Source organism: Ranitomeya variabilis, chromosome 7 (genome assembly GCF_051348905.1).
Source record: "Ranitomeya variabilis isolate aRanVar5 chromosome 7, aRanVar5.hap1, whole genome shotgun sequence".
Taxonomy (NCBI): domain Eukaryota; kingdom Metazoa; phylum Chordata; class Amphibia; order Anura; family Dendrobatidae; genus Ranitomeya; species Ranitomeya variabilis.
In genome coordinates this window covers 136,272,430-136,292,166 of record NC_135238.1, presented here as the reverse complement: position 1 = coordinate 136,292,166, position 19,737 = coordinate 136,272,430, and the positions used below count along the sequence as shown (strand labels likewise).

Genomic DNA, 19,737 nt, shown 5'->3' with positions numbered 1-19,737 from the left:
TGGGGTGATGACGAGCAGGCAGAGATCACGCCTCCAGCAGGGGACAGCGTTTCTTGGCCAGTTGGCAGTCTGCAGCACATGGTGGATTACATGCTGCAGTGCCTGAGAAACGACCGCCGCATCGCCCACATTCTCAACATGTCTGATTATTGGGTGTTCACCCTCCTCGATCCTCGCTACCGGGACAACGTAGAAAGCCTCATCACACCGTTGAACCGGGAGCGAAAAATGCGGGAGTACCAAGACAAACTGGTGAATTCCATAATCTTCTCCATTCCAACTGAGAGAAGTGCTGCTAGTGCATTACAAAGCAGCTCAGTGCGTCCAGGCAGTGGAGGAGGCTCTGCACAAAGAGGGAGCAGAAGCAGTGCCTCTGCCCAAGGCAAGACCAGTATGGCCCAACTGTGGCACAGTTTTGTGTGCCCGCCACAAAAGTCTACACCATCACAGACGGCTCCAGTCAGCAGGAGGCAACGGTTCCGTCAGATGGTGACAGACTACATGTCTTGCCCTCTTTCTGTACTCCCAGACGGCTCTTCCCCTTTCAAGTTTTGGGTCTCAAAGCTGGATACATGGCCAGAGCTAAGCCAGTATGCATTGGAGGTGCTGGCTTGCCCTGCGGCTAGTGTATTATCGGAACGCGTCTTTAGTGCTGCAGGTGGTGTACTAACTGACCGTCGCATGCGACTATCCTCCGATAACGTTGACCGGCTTACTTTCCTGAAAATGAACAAGGCCTTGATCTCGCAGGAATTTGCCACTCCTCTTCCTGATTAAATAATTAGGTGACTGTCTACAGTATCCAGGTCTCCTGTTGTGTTCATCTTTCTACCACCTGAACTTTAATTCCTGGGCTCCAACACTGCCAGTTGAGGCTCAGAAGTGCCGTCTGCACAGTCAAAACATACGACCCAGTGTTCTTGGGTTTCAGTAACGTCAGCTGATCCCCAGCTGTGTAGCCGGCAATGTGTCCTGCGACCGCCACGCTGACACAACAACTGAAATGTAAGGGAACCTGTCCCCCCCCCAAGGCGTTTGTTACTGAAAGAGCCATCTTGTGCAGCAGTAATGCTGCACAAGGAAAAGGTAGCTATTTTTGTTTAGCTCCTTGCACACGCAGAACTTAACACTTATAAAATGTGTCCACTGATACCGTAAAACCGTCCCGGAGGTGGGACTTTCCTTCGTAATATGACGCAGCACAGCTGACATTCCTACCCCTTGGTGCCGTGCCCCGGCTCCTCAGCGTTGTTTGATTCCGTCCCGGAGCCTGCGCTGTTATGTTATCCCTTGGCCAGGCACACTTAGCGCTGCCCCTCTTCTGACATAATTTGGTGTCAGGCTGACTGCGCCTGTGCGGCCGCGCTGGCCGAGAGCCCGCCTCGCAGTCTTCTGATTTAATCCCACTGGGGGCCTGAGATCCATGGACATGCGCAGTGCATATCTGAACCTCCGCCTCACACTCATCTCCCTACGCCTTCTTCAGACTGTGCGCTGTCAGCTGATCCCTAATAGCATGCCATGGCCGTGACGCCGCACAGTCTGAAGAAGCCGTAGGGAGGGGAGTGAGAGGCGAGGATATGCACTGCGCATGGCCACGGATCCCAGGCCCGCGGTGGGATTACATTAGACGACACTGCGAGGCGGGCTCCCGGCCAGCGCGGCCGCACAGGCGCAGCCAGCCTGACACCAAATGATGTCAGAAGATGGGCAGCGCTAAGTGTGCCTGGCCAAGGGATAACATAACAGCGCAGGCTCCGGGACGGAATCAAGCAACGCTGAGGAGCCGGGGCACGGCGCCAAGGGGATAGGAATGACAGCTGTGCTACGTCATATTATGAAGGAAAGTCCCACCTCCGGGACGGTCTCACGGTATCAGGGGACACATTTTATAAGTGTTTAGTTCTGTGTTTGCAAGGAGCATAATGAAAAGAGCCACCTTTTCCTTTTGCATCCTTTGTGGTGCACAAGCTGGCTCTTTCAGCTACAAACGCCTTGGGGGGGAGTTAAAGGTTCCCTTTTGACTTTCTCCAATCAGGCTTTGGCCTACACTGTGTTCCTCTGCTCCTCCTGCTGTCCCTGGGCTCCAACACCGCTAGTTGTTGCCTGGTAGTGCTGTACGCACAGTCAACAGTCACTCCTCTGTTATTGGGGTTCAGTAACATCAGCTGTTCCCCAGCTGTGTGTGTGGCAATCCCTCCTCTCTCCTCCACCTCCTCCTCCTGCTGTCCCTGGGCTCCAACACCGCTAGTTGTTGCCTGGTAGTGCTGTACGCACAGTCAACAGTCGCTCCTCTGTTATTGGGGTTCAGTAACGTCAGCTGTTCCCCAGCTGTGTGTGTGGCAATCCCTCCTCTCTCCTCCACCTCCTCCTCCTGCTGTCCCTGGGCTCCAACACCGCTAGTTGTTGTCCGGAAGTGCTGTCCGCACAGTCCACAGTCGCTCCTCTGTTATTGGGGTTCAGTAACGTCAGCTGTTCCCCAGCTGTGTGTGTGGCAATCCCTCCTCTCTCCTCCACCTCCTCCTCCTGCTGTCCCTGGGCTCCAACACCGCTAGTTGTTGCCTGGTAGTGCTGTACGCACAGTCAACAGTCGCTCCTCTGTTATTGGGGTTCAGTAACGTCAGCTGTTCCCCAGCTGTGTGTGTGGCAATCCCTCCTCTCTCCTCCTCCACCTCCTCCTCCTGCTGTCCCTGGACTCCAACACCGCTAGTTGTTGCCTGGTATTGCTGTCCACACAGTCAACAGTCGCTCCTCTGTTATTGGGGTTCAGTAACGTCAGCTGTTCCCCAGCTGTGTGTGGCAATCCCTCCTCTCTCCTCCACCTCCTCCTCCTGCTGTCCCTGGACTCCAACACCGCTAGTTGTTGCCTGGTAGTGCTGTAAGCACAGTCAACAGTCGCTCCTCTGTTATTGGGGTTCAGTAACGTCAGCTGTTCCCCAGCTGTGTGTGTGGCAATCCCTCCTCTCTCCTCCACCTCCTCCTCCTGCTGTCCCTGGGCTCCAACACTGCTAGTTGTTGCCTGGTAGTGCTGTATGCACAGTCAACAGTCGCTCCTCTGTTATTGGGGTTCAGTAACGTCAGCTGTTCCCCAGCTGTGTGTGTGGCAATCCCTCCTCTCTCCTCCACCTCCTCCTCCTCCTTCTGTCCCTGGGCTCCAACACCGCTAGTTGTTGTCCGGAAGTGCTGTCTGCACAGTCCACAGTCGCTCCTCTGTTATTGGGGTTCAGTAACGTCAGCTGTTCCCCAGCTGTGTGTGTGGCAATCCCTCCTCTCTCCTCCATCTCCTCCTCCTGCCGTCCCTGGGCTCCAACACCGCTAGTTGTTGCCTGGTAGTGCTGTACGCACAGTCAACAGTCGCTCCTCTGTTATTGGGGTTCAGTAACGTCAGCTGTTCCCCAGCTGTGTGTGTGGCAATCCCTCCTCTCTCCTCCACCTCCTCCTCCTCCTTCAGTCCCTGGGCTCCAACACCGCTAGTTGTTGTCCAGATGTGCTGTCCGCACAGAGCCAAACACCTCGCCAATGTGTTAGTGGGGTTCAGTAATGCCTGCTGTTCCCCTGCTGTGTATACGGCAACGTGTCATGCGAACGCCACGCAGGCACAGCAACTTAAATTTAAGGGAACCTGTCCTCCCCCCCCAAGGCGTTTGTTACTGAAAGAGCCACCTTGTTCAGCAGTAATAATGATGCAAAAGGAAAAAGTGGCTCTTTTTGTGGTGCTCCTTGCACACGCTGAACTTGACACTTATGAAATGTGTCCCCTCACACCGTTAAACCGTCCGGTCGGAGGGACTTTCCTTTGTCATGTGATGCAGCACAGCTGTCATTCTTACCCCCTTGGCGCCGTGCGCCGCCTCCTCAGCGTTGTTTGAATCTGTCCCGGAGCCGGCGCTGTTATGTTAGCCCTTGTCCATGCACACATTTTGCGCTGCCCATCTTCTGACATCATTTGGTGTCAGGCTGGCTGCGCCTGTGCGGCCGCGCTGGACGAGATCCCGCCTCGTAGTGTCTTCTGATTTAATCCCACTGCGGGCCTGTGATCCATGGACATGCGCAGTGCATATCTTAACCTCCGCCTCTCTCTCATCTCCCTCAGCCTTCTTCAGACTGCGCCGTCAGCTGATCCCTAATAGCATGCCACGGCCATGACGCCGCACAGTCTGAAAAAGCTGGAAGGAGGGGAGTGAGAGGCAAGGATATGCACTGCGCATGCCCATGGATCACAGGTCCGCAGAGTGATTACATTAGATGACACAGTGAGGCGGGATCTTGGCCAGCGCAGCCGCACAGGCGCAGCCAGCCTGACACCAAATGATGTCAGAAGATGGGCAGCGCAAAATGTGTGCATGGACAAGGGCTAACATAACAGCGCAGGCTCCGGGACAGATTCAAACAACGCTGAGGAGGCGGCGCACGGCGCCAAGGGGGTAAGAATGACAGCTGTGCTGCGTCACATGACAAAGGAAAGTCCCTCCGACAGGACGGTTTAACGGTGTGAGGGGACACATTTCATAAGTGTCAAGTTCAGCGTGTGCAAGGACCATAATTAAAAGAGCTAAGTTTACCTTTTCCAGCATTAGTGCTGTACAATATGGCTCTTTCAGCTACAAACCCCTGGGGGGGGGGGGGTTAAAGGTCCCCTTTCAACTTGCTCCAGTGCAGGCTTCGGCCTACACTATGCTCCTCCTGCTGACCCTGGGCTCTAACACCGCCAGTTGGCGCCCAGATGTGCCTCGCTGCACAGAGAAAAACACCAGCCAATGTGTCAGTGGGGTTCAGCAACACCAGCTGTACCCCTGCTGTGTAGCCGGCAACGTGTCCTGCAACAGCCACGCAGACACAACAGACCTAAAGCTGCCGCCAGTGCAGGCTTCGGCCTACACTCTACTCCCTCTCCTCCTGCTGACCCTGGGCTCTAACACCGCCAGTTGGGGCCCGGTACTGCTAGCTACACAAAGAAAAACACCAGCCAATGTGTCAGTGGGGTTCAGCACCGCCAGCTGTTCCCCTGCTGTGTAGCTGGCAACGTGTCCTGCAACAGCCACGCAGACACAAGAACTGAAATTGAAGGGAACCTGTCCCCCCTCCCTCAGGTGTTTGTATGTTTTACAGCCACCTTGTACAGCAGTAATGCTGCATGTGTGCAAGGTGGCTCATAAACTTATTCTCCTTGCACACGTGGAACAGAACACGTCTACAATGTGTCCTGAGACCATTAAAACGTCCCTGAGGTGTGACTTTCCTTTGTAATGACACGCAACAACCCCCTTGGTAGCACAGCCCTTCTTCTGACATCATTGTTTGGCTGGTTGTGCCTCTGCGGCCGCCCTGCCCGACACAACGCCCCTCGGTGTCTTATTTATTTTGACTGCGAGGGTGTGATTGACGGGCATGAGCAGTGCATATCTTCGCCAGGCTGTCACTCAGCTCCTTCCGCCTTCTTCAGACTGTGCGGCTTCATGGCCGTGGCATGCGATAAGGGATCAGCTGACGCCGCACAGTCTGTAGCAGGTGTAAGGACACGAGCGAGAGGCGAACATATGTACTGCGCCAGGCCATGAATCCCAGCCCCGCAGTGTGAAACACTGTAAAGACACTGCGGGGCTGGGATTAATGGGCATCGCGAACCGCACCAGCCGACATGAAATGATTTCAGAAGACGGGCAGCGCATGGCCAAGGGATAACGCAACAACGCAGACTCCTGTACAGCAAAATGCGATGCTCAGGAGGCCGCGCCCAGCACCAAGGTGGTATTTTTGCCAGCTGTGCTGCGTCTCATTACAAAGGGAACTCCCGCCTCCAAGACAGATTGACTGTATAAGGGCCAAAATGTTGTACGTGTTTCATTCAGCTTGTGCAAGGAACAAAATTAAAAGAGCAACCTGTGATTTGTGCGGCACTACTGCTGCATAAGGCGTGGCTCTTCTAGTTTGTAACTCCTGAGGGGGGGGTTAAAGGTTACCTTTAAAATTGGTTCAATTAGGCTTCGGCCTACACTCTGCTCCCTCTCCTCCTGCTGACCCTGGGCTCTAACACCGCCAGTTGGGGCCCGGTACTGCTAGCTGCACAGAGAAAAACACCAGCCAATGTGTCAGTGGGGTTCAGCACCGCCAGCTGTTCCCCTGCTGTGTAGCCGGCATCGTGTCCTGCAACAGCCACGCAGACACAACAGACCTACAAATGCCTCCAGTGCAGGCTTCGGCCTACACTCTGCTCCCCCTGCTGACCCTTTGCTCCAACACCGCTAGTTGGGGCTCTAGGAAGACAAGCTTGAATAGGTCCCCATCCTGGTTCCAGCACCGTTAGCTGGTTCCGGGCAGAGCCTTTGGCTTAGGTGCCTCCCTCTGGGTATCCGAGTTCCACCAACATCAGGTGGTCCTTGGTAGTGCTTTCAGGCACGGGTACCTCCTGCTTAGTAACCGGGTTCCAGTAACGTCAGCTGGTCCTCGGTAGTTCCATTGGCTCTTGGACCTTCGGCTACCCATCCGGGTTCCAGTACCGTCAGCTGGTTCTCGGCAGTGTCTTTTGCTCTTACACCTTCTGCTCCCCATCCTGGTTCCAGTACCGTCAGCTGGTTCCGGGCAGAGCCTTTGGCTTAGGTGCCTCCCTCTGGGTATCCGAGTTCCACCAACGTCAGGTGGTCCTTGGTAGTGCTTTCAGGCACGGGTACCTCCTGCTTAGTAACCGGGTTCCAGTAACGTCAGCTGGTCCTCGGTAGTTCCATTGGCTCTTGGACCTTCGGGTAGCCATCCGAGTTCCAGTTCCATCAGCTGTTTCTCGGCATTTTCTCAGCCTTCTTGTACCTTCTGCTACATTTCCAAGTTCAAGACCCTAAAGACGACGACCCGGAAGACCACCCCTAAGATGACGACGACACCAGAGACGACAACCACTGAGATGACGACGACTCTGGAGACGATGACCCTGAAGACCACCCCGATGACGACGACCCCGGAGACGACGACCCTGGAGACGACGACGACCTGGAAGACCGAGAAGCAGAAGAACAAGAGGCTGCAGAACAAAGAGCAGAAGAACATTAAGCATAAGACTAAATATCAGAGCAAAAGATATTATCTAAATTATAAGCAGAAGAAGACTAAGCAGTGTATGGGGGTGTGGGAGAAGTAAAAAAGAAGGTGAAGGGCATGGAAGTAGTGAAACATCAATATCTGACAAAATAAAAAAAAAATTAACATAGTCAAAATCTTTCTAACGCCGAACGTCATTAAAAACAAAACAAAATCCTGCTATTCTATTAGATTGGGCTAAACCTCTGTGCCTTTAATGTCTCCGCCACCTCCCCCAATACATCCTACATTATTCTTAGTTGTTTTCCTTCATGTAGAATGAACCTACAAGTTAAGAAAGGGTTTATTTTAATTCCGATATTTTCGTCCCATTGACTTGCATTGGGATCGGGTATCGGTATCGGATTAGATCCGATACTTTGACGGTATCGGCCGATACTTTCCGATACCGATACTTTCCGATATCGGAAGGTATCGCTCAACACTACCAGCAATGTCTTTTTTTTTTTCTCTTCTCTTTGCTGCAACTGCAGCTGCACTTCACAATGCTCCATACGGCTCCACCGCAAACTTCGTGGACCAGCCGATCCACAGCAAGATGCTTGTCACCTTCGTAACACCGCCGAGTTACAGCAAGACGCTTGTCACCTTCGTAGCCCCGCCGAGTTACAGCAAGACGCTTGTCACCTTCGTAACCTTGCCGAGTTACAGGCATTACTGCACAAACACACTTTCTCACTGATCCCGATCAGCATAACACACGGTTGTCAGACCGTCGACTCCTCTGGCTCAGCCAGCGCTGCAACATGTGCTCTTTGGATCATTTGCCCGCATTCGAGCACCAATTGTAGCGTTTCCCTTACTTCGGGTCTTGGGGAACACTCACTTTGCATGAGAATAACGCATACAGGCATGATATCTCACACAAATTAAGTCCATTTCAGTTTATTAAAGTGTCATAAACCGCACCGTAAGCTAGGTTACACATCACCAGCTTACACATAGTCTGTTACTTTAACAGGTGTGGCTTTACAAAGCATTCAATAGTCATGCCTTATCTCTTCAGTCACCAGGTGACTGCACAGTTGAGCAACTGTTATATGTTAGCGCACAGTTCCTTACAGTTCATTGTATGCATCAATGGAACATTTTAACCACCAACAGTCTGTTCCAATGGCAGATACGTCTCTGCCGTATATTACAGGTTTTTTTTCCCATACCAGGGGTTACCTCTCAGGAGCTTCGGCTCCACACACTGACTCCTGCCAGTGCTGGTTCACAGTGAAATTGCCTCACTGGGATCACTGTCCTTGTGCCCAGGGCCCTCGGATAGTCCAGACCCACAGTAGGAACTGTAGCTTCCCCAACACAGAAACCGTCTCAGGCTCTGTAGATGCAGCCTTTCCATGCACTTCCAGGAAGTCCAATCACGGCACCTCCAACACACAGGCCATCAGTCCATGATCTTACCAGGTGCTTAAAGGACTCCAGTCAATCCCAGGACAATCCAACACTCTGACCATTCCAGGACTCACACTCTTACCATGTGCTTGCAGGACTCCAGTCCACACCAGGACAATCCAACACCCTCGAGCATTCAGTCCATAGCCTCAGCAGTGCTTCCAGGACTCCAGCCCACTTCAGGACAATCCAACACACAGGCTATTGCAGGACTCACTCTTCAGTGCTTCCAGGACATCTCCACTGCCAGGAGACTCCAACACTGACCGTCCACTAGGTCCACGGTCTCATGTGCTTCCAGGAAGACTCCACTCACAGGAGATTCCAACACCGAGCGTCCAGTAGATCCATGGTCTCATGTGCTTCCAGGAAGACTCCACTGCCAGGAGCTTCCAACACCGACCGTCCAGGACCTTGCACATGGACCAAACAGATCCATGCAGTCTGACCAAGTGACCCACACCCTGGTCACATTATCTAGGTGTAACCACTCCCCTGGGTGGGAGTGTGGGTGTGTGTGGCTAGTTTGACCCTCCCATCTCTCATAACTAGCCCTGCCAATCTCCCATTAGAACTACACAACTACTTGTGGGACTACAGGTCCCAGCACACCAACCTAACTTCAGACTGACAGCACAGAGTGTCTTCCTCTGCAACACACACACCGGCCATTTACACTCCTGCCAGACTTTGTCTCATCACATTTATGCCTCCAAGTGCACCTTGAAGAACACACACAGCGCCCCCTGGCTGTAACCTGGGTCACTGCACCACAACTGTTATAGGCCAGTGAATTTTGGGCAAGGGGCCTGCGATGGCACTAATCTGTTTCTCAAAAAGGTACCCCCATTGTGGAATTGTTTGGCAGATCATGCACTGCATTACAAGTCTCAGAGACACACACCACTACATTGGGCCTAATTCTTAACTCTGTCTCCTGTAATGTCTTTTCTTTAACTGCCACTAGATCACCAGGGTGAACGTGCTTTGTACTGTTGTAGGCTGGTGAAGTTTGGGCAAGGGGGGCTGTGATGGCAATATTATATTTTTAAAAATGTACCCCACATTGGTGAAACCACATCCTTGTTGGCAAACACTTCATAACATTTGTGTACCTTAAAGGGAACCTGTCACCCCGGTTTTTCATTCGGAGATAAAAATACCACTACATAGGGCATGAGCTGTGCTTTACAAAAGTGTTTTTTTTCTACCCTGATTCCCCACCTAAGGTGCCGAAATTACTTACCAAAGTCGCCGTTTTCGCTTGTCAATCAAGCTGGTCTGGTCATAGGGGCGTGGTGACAAAGCTGTTTCTTCCCCCAGATCTTGCTTAGGTTTCCGTTGGTGGCGTAGTGGTTTTCGACTGCGCAGGTGACGAAAAACAGCGCGCTCTGCGCTATATCCCTGGTGATCGGTGGGGGCAGCCATCTTCCTGTGGCCACGCATACGCAGTTGGAGCGCTCTGCTGCCCGGGGCTTCAGGAAAATGGCCGCGGGCTGCCGCGCGTGCGCAGATGGAGATCGCGGTGGCCATTTTCCTGAAGCCGAGATGCGAAATCTTCTTCAGGAAAATGGCCACCGCGATCCCCATCTGCGCACGCGCGGCATCCCGCGGCCATTTTCCTGAAGCCCCGGGCAACAGAGCGCTCCAACTGCACACGCGCGGCCACAGGAAAATGGCCGCCCCCACCGATCACCAGGGATATAGCGCAGAGCGCGCTGTTTTTCGTCACCTGTGCAGTCGCAAACCACTACGCCACCAACGGAAACCTAAGCAAGATCTGGGGGAAGAAACAGCTTTGTCACCACGCCCATATGACCAGACCAGCATGATTGACAAGCAAAAACGGCGACTTTGGTAAGTAATTTCGGCAGCTTAGGTGGGGAATCAGGGTAGAAAAAAAACACTTTTGTAAAGCACAGCTCATGCCCTATGTAGCGGTATTTTTATCTCCGAGTGAAAAACCGGGGTGACAGGTTCCCTTTAAAGAGTTCACTTGAAAAGCTCCTTTTTGTGTTGCCTAGTAGCTTACATTGCACACAATACACTTCATATAAATTTGATAAAGCAATGCTGTTAGTTTGGCTCAGTAGTTCATTAAAAATATAGCTTTGTCAACTATATTAGTTTCTCTCCTTGAGAGCCATAACTTTGGTTGCCTCAAATGTACAAATGGCGAATATACAAATGGCGATTTGTAAACAAGATTGAAATACTGTATACCGAATGCATTCAGACAACCACATAGCTGCATTTCTTGTAAAACATTTACAGATGTGACAGACAATGCTCATAGTGACACAATCTTGATAAATGTTTGTTTATTCACTTCACAAACAGTTCTAAGCCTCTATATGTTTGCTGTTTGTCATTGTAAAACATTAAGGTTCACTGAAACTATACCTGTGGTGGTTTGATCTAAATCCTTGTGGCTTTTATTTTCTAGGGGTTTATGGCCCCTCATCTGATGACTCCATGATATCTCAGTTTCATCCAACCTTGAAAAGTGGCAACTTGAAGGTCTGGGTGAAACTAGAGTTACTACATAGTGTAAATCACTATATAAGACCAGAGAAACATGACTAAAACAGATGCCAAAACTGGGGTACCTGTACATGTACAGTGTGCTGATACCTGAATAATTGGGGACACCCATGCAGTGTAGGTAATCTCCCAGGGGATCTTACTAAAGCTTGTTGAACCATTTAAGACTGTGAGAATCGCACTTGGCATAAAGATGTTTTAATTGCACTTTGAAAATGTTTTACTGATGTTGTCCTGTCCTTGACCGGGATTGGCCCAGTGAACTTAAAGGAAAGTTTATTGAAAGAAGTATTAATGTATACTGCGATTATGTTGCTATTTTGCTGAAAGAATGCTAATGTTTTGTACTTGGCTTGCTAAATGGTCATGTTATTTAAATTGCATTGTTAAAATTTGGAGTGCCTCCCATAAAGGGAAGAAATGTTTTTACCTGTTTTACCTGTTGACATGCATGTCTAAAAATTGTTGACAGTTTCTTTAACACCTGTTATTTACTGTGTTCCAGCCCGTGGATGTGCTGTGTTTAATGGTTATGTGGCACCCCTGGGGTCCAGTCGCCACAGAGATACTGCACCTCACCAAGAGGTGTAGTATCCTACTCTCAGGTAAGGAGGGAGCACTACCCAGGACTCTAACACTCACATCCAACACACACCAGTTTAGTTGGGGCACCTGGGCATACCCTTAGGGAGGAAGGCCTCACCCCAGGCTGGATAGGAATGGGTTTTGGGAGTGGGTGGGGTAGAGTAGAGTATGTAGAGTAGGGGAGGGGCTAATTAGGAGGGAAAGTAGAGAAAAGGAGGGAGGAAATGGAGCTGAGCAGACGTGCAGGTCTGCAGCTCCTGACAGACGGAACAGAAGAAGTGTTAATAGAGAAAGAAAGACGCTCCCTGAATGACAGAAAGGGTCCTAGGGGCACAGGAGGTACAGACGCCACCCATGGGGCCCGCATCCAGAAGAGGAGGGACCAAGTCACAGTCAGGGGACCAGCCCCAACTTAGTGAGAAACTGCAAGTCTAGCTAAGAAACCTGATGCTGTGGCTTCTGCAAGAGCCACAGCCACATCCACCCTTACTTCGACAAAAAGGCAGCCGTAGAGAATCCAGGGGACTGAGAGAATGTCGCCCGACCAGGTTCATGGCTGCTGGCTTGGGACACTGCGGGTAAGGTGCTGGGCAGGAGAAGAGGAAAGCCAGCATAGAGATGGCTAAAGGAAGGCATATGAAAGGAGTCCTGGAAGGGTGAATACCAAACTACCTGGGAGTTTGCTGGGCCACAGACCCGGAGGACACAGCACACCCGGCTGGGTGCCATAAAGAACTGTAAGTAAATGTCTGGAGACTGCACCTTGCTGTGTCCTTTGCGTTTTTCCAATCACACCTGCCAGGCATAGCCACCATCGCCATCTTATATCTCTACACTACATCTGCCCTGGGGTTAGCTCTACCCGTGGAGAGCTGCACCAACACAGATGCAGCACTATCTGCCCCAGAGGATCTGAACTGCAGCACCAGCCACCACCTCACTGCCGAGCACCACGGGTGGCGTCACGAACATTTCCCCTTTTTCCCATAAACTGTATTCTCATTTCCCATTTTCCATTCACCATAAAAACAACGCTTTATTTATTGGATGCCCGGGGCCACGGACTGGGTCACTGCTGCTGTGACCTTCCCCTTTAAGAACTGCCGTGTCGGACCCAGTACCGAGTAGGGTTGAGCGAAACGGATCGGTCATTTTCAAAAGTCGTCGACTTTTGGAAAAGTCGGGTTTTGTGAAACCCGACCCGACCCCAGCGTGGGATCGGCCACACGGTCGGCAATCTTCGCGCCAAAGTCGTGTTTTGCATGACGCTTTCCCCGCCATTTTTTAAACCAATGAAGGAGTGTGTGCAGCATGATGACATGGGTTCCGGCTCGCTTTGTGCGGCGTCACAGGGGGTAAAACTGCCATGTTAACGTTTGGGATATAGCGATTTCCACAGTGAATCACAAACCTTGCAGGGACGAGAGAGAGAGAGAGAGAAGGAAAAAAAAAAAATCCCCATTGACTTGCAATGGGTTTCGTGTTTTGGTCGGCCCCCTGACTTTGCACGATAATCGGCCGATTTCACACGATCCGACTTTCGAGACAGTCGGGTTTCACGAAACCCGACTCGATCCTAAAAAAGCAAAAGTCGCTCAACCCTAGTACCGAGTACCCCATGGCCCCATGGGGCGCACCACATGGATCGGGCACCGATCGGCGATCATACGTGCTGTGAGACTGCAGAGTTCAAGTCAGGAGACCTGCGTCTAGTCCATGCACTGCAATCCGAGCGCAGACCGATATCCACTGACAGCTTCCATAAATGTGCAGAAAACAGAATACAATAATCTGCAATCAGAAATGCAGATTACAAAAAAGTCACAATCTGGTTTCAATTATTTTGAAAAATGTATGTGAATTATTCCCTTAAAGAAAAAGAAAAATATACCTAAAAAGAGTATTGGGTATTTTAACAAATGTTTAATAGGTTAGAGTAGAGTAGGTTTCTGCCAAAAGAGTCTACCTTGTCATGGTGGTGGCTTAAAAAATATTTTGGCCAAAACAAAAGCTGATGGCTATGTATGTGATCTGGAAACTATTAATGTGTGATTGGTGAGGATGTGGTGCAGAAATGGAGTTTTTCCAGGAGTGGATGGTTGGACTGTGGAAGATTCGAGAAGTGTATGCGGAGCTGGGGTGGAGCCTGGGAAGAGTCTCAAGGGGGCCCAAAAATGTTGACAGTATGGGGCCTTGAAATTCCTAGTGGCAGCCCTGCTCTCACCCACAAAACGCTCCACGGTTCAGCACCACCCTACATTTCCTCCCTCACCACAGTCTACCACCCTACCCTTGCCCTCCATTCTGGTAATGACCTAAGGTTAACATCCGCAATAATCAGAACCTCCCACTCCCATCTCCAAGACTTCTTGCGTGCTGCGCCAATTCTTCGGAATGCACTACCCAGGATAATTTGATTAATCCCCATTACCCACAGTTTTAAGCATGTCCTAAAAACGCATTTCTTCAGTCTGGTCTACCACCTCCACACATTTATCTAACAATCCCTGTTTTGCCAATTCACAATTTTCTTCATAACCAGGACCCTTGTATCATGTTCTCACACGCTTTATGCATTTAATAGCCCTCTGTGTCTGTACTTTTACACATTCTGGTTGGTAACCAGTTCATGCAGCATTACATGAACACCCGATTTATTACATTACGGCTGGTCAGAACATTGAAAGCAATTGTTACCATCCACCTTTTGTGTCTCAGCTATGTCCTCATAGATTGTAAGCTTGAGAGCAGAGCCCTCATTCCTTTTGCTATCTGTTTATGTGATTATTGCTATTCTGTAATGTCTTGTATTGTCTGTTCAATCCCCTCTAAAATGTAAAATGTGGAATATGTTGGTGCTATAGTAATAAAATTATTATTAATCTATATACCTCACTTACCCCGCCGCTTATGTGTCAGTGCAGCTATATGTATTCAGAGAAGGGGCGATGTAATTTGAATTAGCCCAACTCTATGGAGAAATGGACATGTGCTGAACTCCACTGATGAACCCTATCTGGGAGGAATGCATAGGATGAGCACCGAGAGACAACTTAGGGCTATTTATTCATCCAAGGAGAGCTGTGCACTGCCTTGGTTAGGGTGGGCGTATTTGAGATACACCAGGGTCATGACAGCGTTTAGAGTTTTCGGCAGGTACAGCATATGACTTTCTTAAATGATGATTAGGAATCTGAGTGACTTGACTGACGATCCCAGGACCATGCCATAACATCTTTATGAGTGAGATTATCTGGTTTTTGCTGAGGCTGTGACCCAGTGTATTTAGGTTTGGGGCGGGTCTGATGGTATGTGGCCTGCCTCTGTTAGGACTGACCACTGTCAGTCTGTGATTAATTCTTATAGATGTATTTGACTTTACATTACTGTGTTTCTTAATTACATTGAATTATTTTGGCTCAAGGTGGGTCTATATTGGTATGGACCACCTCTGTTACAACTGACCATTGTTATTACAAGATTGACATCCATTTTGATTTATTCACACCTATTGTTGTGTTTGCTTTATTCATTCTCCATGCACCGTACATCAGGCTAAAACCAGAGGTAATTACTGAATGTTCAAGGTGCCAAGTGTCAGATCCCAGCAGTCTTACATTGATGGCCTATGCCTTGAGTAGGTAATACATATAAGAGAAGTGGACAGTAAATGTAAAGATCTGAAGACTATATGGTCACTAGTTATTAAAATGACCACAAAAATATTCTTGATTAAATAGGAAAATCATGTGCCACTTTAAGAATGTGGAAATGTTGCCCATGTTTCTTCATGAAGATGTGTATCAATGTAATGTGATATGATGTGTTGGATGTGTAGTGATTTGTACTGTTACAAAGGAAAGTGCATTCTGCCAAGCATCGGTAACTGACAGGGATAGTAGGAGTTAATAGTTAGAACTAGTCCAAAGTGGGAGGGGCTAAAGTGAAGGGACAGCAGAGAGGTTCCTGTGAGGAGTGAGATAGGGCCTTGACTGCAACGGAAGTGGACCTACGATCTGACTAGTCAGCAAAGCCCCATGAAGTGGGTGTTCCTAAAGGGAGATGATACCGAGGCAACAGATAGCATGAACCAGACTAGAAACTAGGAAACATGATAGAAGGAGTAAGTGACTCTCCGTAGCCTGGATCTGGGGCAGGAAGCCTAGTTGGACGGTTTCAATTTCACAAGTCAAAGAGGTAATGGATCATATCAAAGTGGGGAATGTGAGACAAAAGAGTGCCCAAGCGGTAGTCTTGATGTGTCAGTAAGCAGAGAAACTAAGTGATGGCCATTTTGGCATAAGTAGCTCCACTAAGGGGAAAAGGCTACTGCGCCACGCCACGTTATGCAATTTCATGCAAAAGCATTTTCTCTAGAGATTGAAGCCAAGCCATTATCCAGGTTCTCGATTGAGGTCCAGCTAATTGTCAGGAAACTATCAGAGACTTCCTTACAATTAGCTGGACCGCCTCCCATTTTGTATAATTTTTTTTAATTGTTTGTTATTTCATTGTGTAAAAACGACATACACTCTGTATATTGAATCTTGTAATAACATTCAGTAGACTAAAAGATCACAATGGACTAATAAGACTGATGTCATCACTACCTTGGTGGACGATCTATTTGCCAAGAAAATTGCCCAAATGCAGTATGCCACTGGAGTCAAATGAAAATCCTTTCTGCATAATATAAACCAGACAGTTTTCCACTCTTAGAGGGCAGTTCCATTTTATTTGAGCAAATAAATAAAAGCATGAATTTGTGAAATGTACTAAGAAATTAGTATTACAGTTGGTTTGTTGGTTCCTGCAACCTCCATAGAATGCACAACTCTACTGTTCTCAAACTGGCTGCTGATGGGGGAGCATATGTCCTGGCCTGCCCATCCATTTCCTTCAACTGAAAATCATCTCCTTCACAAAGGAGGAGAACTTTACTTGTAAAATTATTTCCCCAACATATTTGGTAAAAAAAAAATAAAGCAAACAACCCTAAGAGTTATTCTTCAAGGTCTTGGTTGGTGAAATCTCTGTCCCCTATCTTCTTTTGGCTGCCAGGCATAGATTTATTTGTAGCAAACAGTAGGGAGGTCGATGGACCCCGTTCTCCTGACTTTGCACATAACTGGAACTCTAATTCTGTGTATGTTTAAAATACTCCATTATAAATTCACTTGATCTCGTTTTTACTAATGTATGTGGGTTTTCTACTTAACCCACGGAAAACAGTTACATGAGGTAATTAGTCTTAAAAGAGTTTGCATTTTGAAGAGAAGCTACGCGGTGGTCACCACAGGTCCTGAATCAGAAGAGCTTCTCTATCAATTGTTACCAACTGAGCAAGCTATGGGGAGATGAGTGGCCATCTCTTTGTTAGCAGCTTTCTACTCTGGCTAATGGATGAAAAGCGCTAAGGGGTGGACCCCCTCTTTGACATCTAAATACCTCTTTCCCCCTAAGAACAAATGTTTCTTGGCCTCTTGAGGGTTTATTTCTGGAGAATAAGTTGTATTTTTCCATGGAACACTTTTGAAGGACATATGTGATTTATTGTGATTGAAAAAATATGAATACCAACTATGTCTTGAAATGCAGAGCCTATGGCATATCTTTGGGCTTTTTGAATGCCCCTGTCTTTGAAACCCATCAACACGATGTGACACACTTTAGAAGCACACATTAACAAAAAGTTACAATTTTAGTGAATGATAAGGAATATTAATAACAATATTATATATCTCAAACTCTGATATGAACACATTAGCAGTATTTTCTGTGATCAACAAAGTAATGCTAATTAGGATTACAATTACTAGCAAATGATCAAGTAGTTTCAAAGAATTCACGGGCAAATCATCTTTTTCACAAACACTTGAAAACATACCCTAATGACTTGAGATATATCACAATACCACACCTGCATGTTGTGCTTTAGTTCTTTCAGTTCCTTCTTCATGCATTCATTGCTCTCTGCTAGCATATGTATCTGGGCATCTACTTTGCCATGATTATCTTCTTGAGACTCCTGAAGAACTTGCACTGCCCCAGTCCAGTGGCATAACTGCTTCCTCAGTAACCTGAAAATACATTGAGCGAAGAATATGTGACCCGAGAAAGCTTTTAATTTCTGCAATGACAAATAGTATATAGGGTGATTTGAGGAGAGAAATGTCATTAACATTGCTCAACACTTCACACAGCTTATAAGAAAAGAAAGAGATTTCATACTGTTCTGTCTATAAAAAAAGGTTGTTGTCTGATCACATGTTGTGATTTAAATTATTACAGTTCAGATCAGGCCATTGGGATTTCATCTACAGTACTTGTATGTAATAACATCCAAACATAATTTTCAGATAAAAATGCAGGCGCCTGGCTACAGGTTTAATGATAAATATAAGACTGTTATAAGTTTTCTCCTTAAAGGGGCTGAAAAGGACTTGGATATTGATGACTTTTCCATCGGATAGGTCATCATTATCAGATCTTGGATATCCAACACTTTACTTCCTACCACTATGTGCATTAGGCTGTTGCAAGAGCTGCATGCAGCTGATCAGCTGGGGTGCCGGATGTCAGACCCCCAACACCTGATATTGGTTACCTAAGTCTTAGAAAACCACTTTAATGGCTCATGGCCATGGCAACGGTATGGATGAATGTTATACCTGCTTATGATTGTACTTAAAAACTGATTTTATATGGATTTCACACAGAATCTTTCTGAAAAAAATGTTCCAATTTATCATGATTCTTCAAGGAGCCTCTACACAATAGAACATTAAGGCACCAATTAATCAAGGCTGGCGTAGCACAAGCTCGTGCTATGCTAATCTTGGCTGAGCACACATTGCCAAATTTGCCACTTAATTTGACTCATCTAGTAAGTGGTGCCCGCCTCTGTGCACTGCTCCAGAAATTCTACTCTAGTCAGGGACTGGAGCAGAATTTCTGGGAAAGAAAATGCCAGCAGATTTGATAAATTTGATGGGGGCATAGAATAACGATTAAAGGAACATATACACATTGGATTAAAGTGTCCCAATTTCAAAGACACCTGATAACTATCTAATATTTCAGAGGTGTCCTGACACTTCCTGGACTGATAGAGAGAATGGCTGAGCATTTTGCCTTTAAACACCTGAAAAAGTTGTCTTGTAGTGTCTTTCTCCTGTCTCGTTGTTGAAAACACATGAACATTCAGCTGAATCAAATGTTACCATGTATGTGGGAGTTGGGAGAGACATTTGTCAGTTGAACGAGCATTCAGTCTCCCAGCAATTTATGGTATTTGGGCGCCTTAAATGGGCTATCTCATAATATAATATTTTATTGGAAACCTATGTACTTAAATAACTTTACAATGGGTATTGTACTATGTAAATTCTACTCCTTGACACCCCAAGTGGTTAAATGTGATTGAATGTATTTTAAATGGATGTATGCTATCTGAAAGTAAAACCATCCGGGGCTGCAAGTTAGTCTAGACAGGGTTAACCATAATGGCCGGCCCAGATTAGGGAGGAGGAGCTGAGAGTTAATGCCAAGTTCAGGAAGTGCCAAGTTCAGTTAGAAGAGAGGGTGGCGGCAGCAGTCACAGGCAATAGGCTGCTAGTAAAAACATGAGCCGGTTACTGGGGTGCAGTGGATTGCCAAAGAACCATTCCATGTGATTCCATCTGTCAGCCTGGGAACCTCAAGACAGACATCTGGGCCTTTGGGCGCACTAAGCCTGTAGAGCTGCAGGGAAAGATGGACTCAAACTCTCAGAGGCAGGAAGTGATGGAATCTGAGTGGTGGAGAAGAATTCCTAGTGCTAGAAGAGTTAGCAAGAGGGATGCTCTACACATACCAAGAACTAGGGCTGAAGTTAAGTCTGTTACCTGTAGGAAAGAATAAGCTGTTGGGCCTTATTATATATGGCTGATTGTAATGACGGTAAGCTGCCAAGTAAAAGTTTGAATATTTTAACGAATTCAGTGTCCCCTGGATTGTTTGCTGCAAAGGTTCTGAAAGATGAAAGCCTGGAGCCAATGGACTCCTATGGGCTACAAATAAGTGTGATGCACACCACACGTAGCAACACACCGGGACAGGGACACATTTTGTCTGTAG

General features: G+C 48.0%; 1 protein-coding gene and 1 long non-coding RNA gene across 2 annotated transcripts in view; one reads left to right on the top strand and one right to left on the bottom strand.

Moving 5' to 3' along the window:
- LOC143785536 (uncharacterized) overlaps positions 1–19,737 on the top strand; it is a 185,782-nt gene that overhangs the window by 37,522 nt on the left and 128,523 nt on the right. The gene's annotated exons all lie outside the window — the stretch shown is intronic.
- LOC143785090 (uncharacterized) overlaps positions 17,465–19,737 on the bottom strand; it is a 108,055-nt gene continuing 105,782 nt past the window's right edge. The window contains exon 6 of the mRNA XM_077273761.1: positions 17,465–17,699. Coding sequence (XP_077129876.1) covers positions 17,465–17,699 — 235 coding nt within the window. The remainder of the gene's footprint in view (positions 17,700–19,737) is intronic.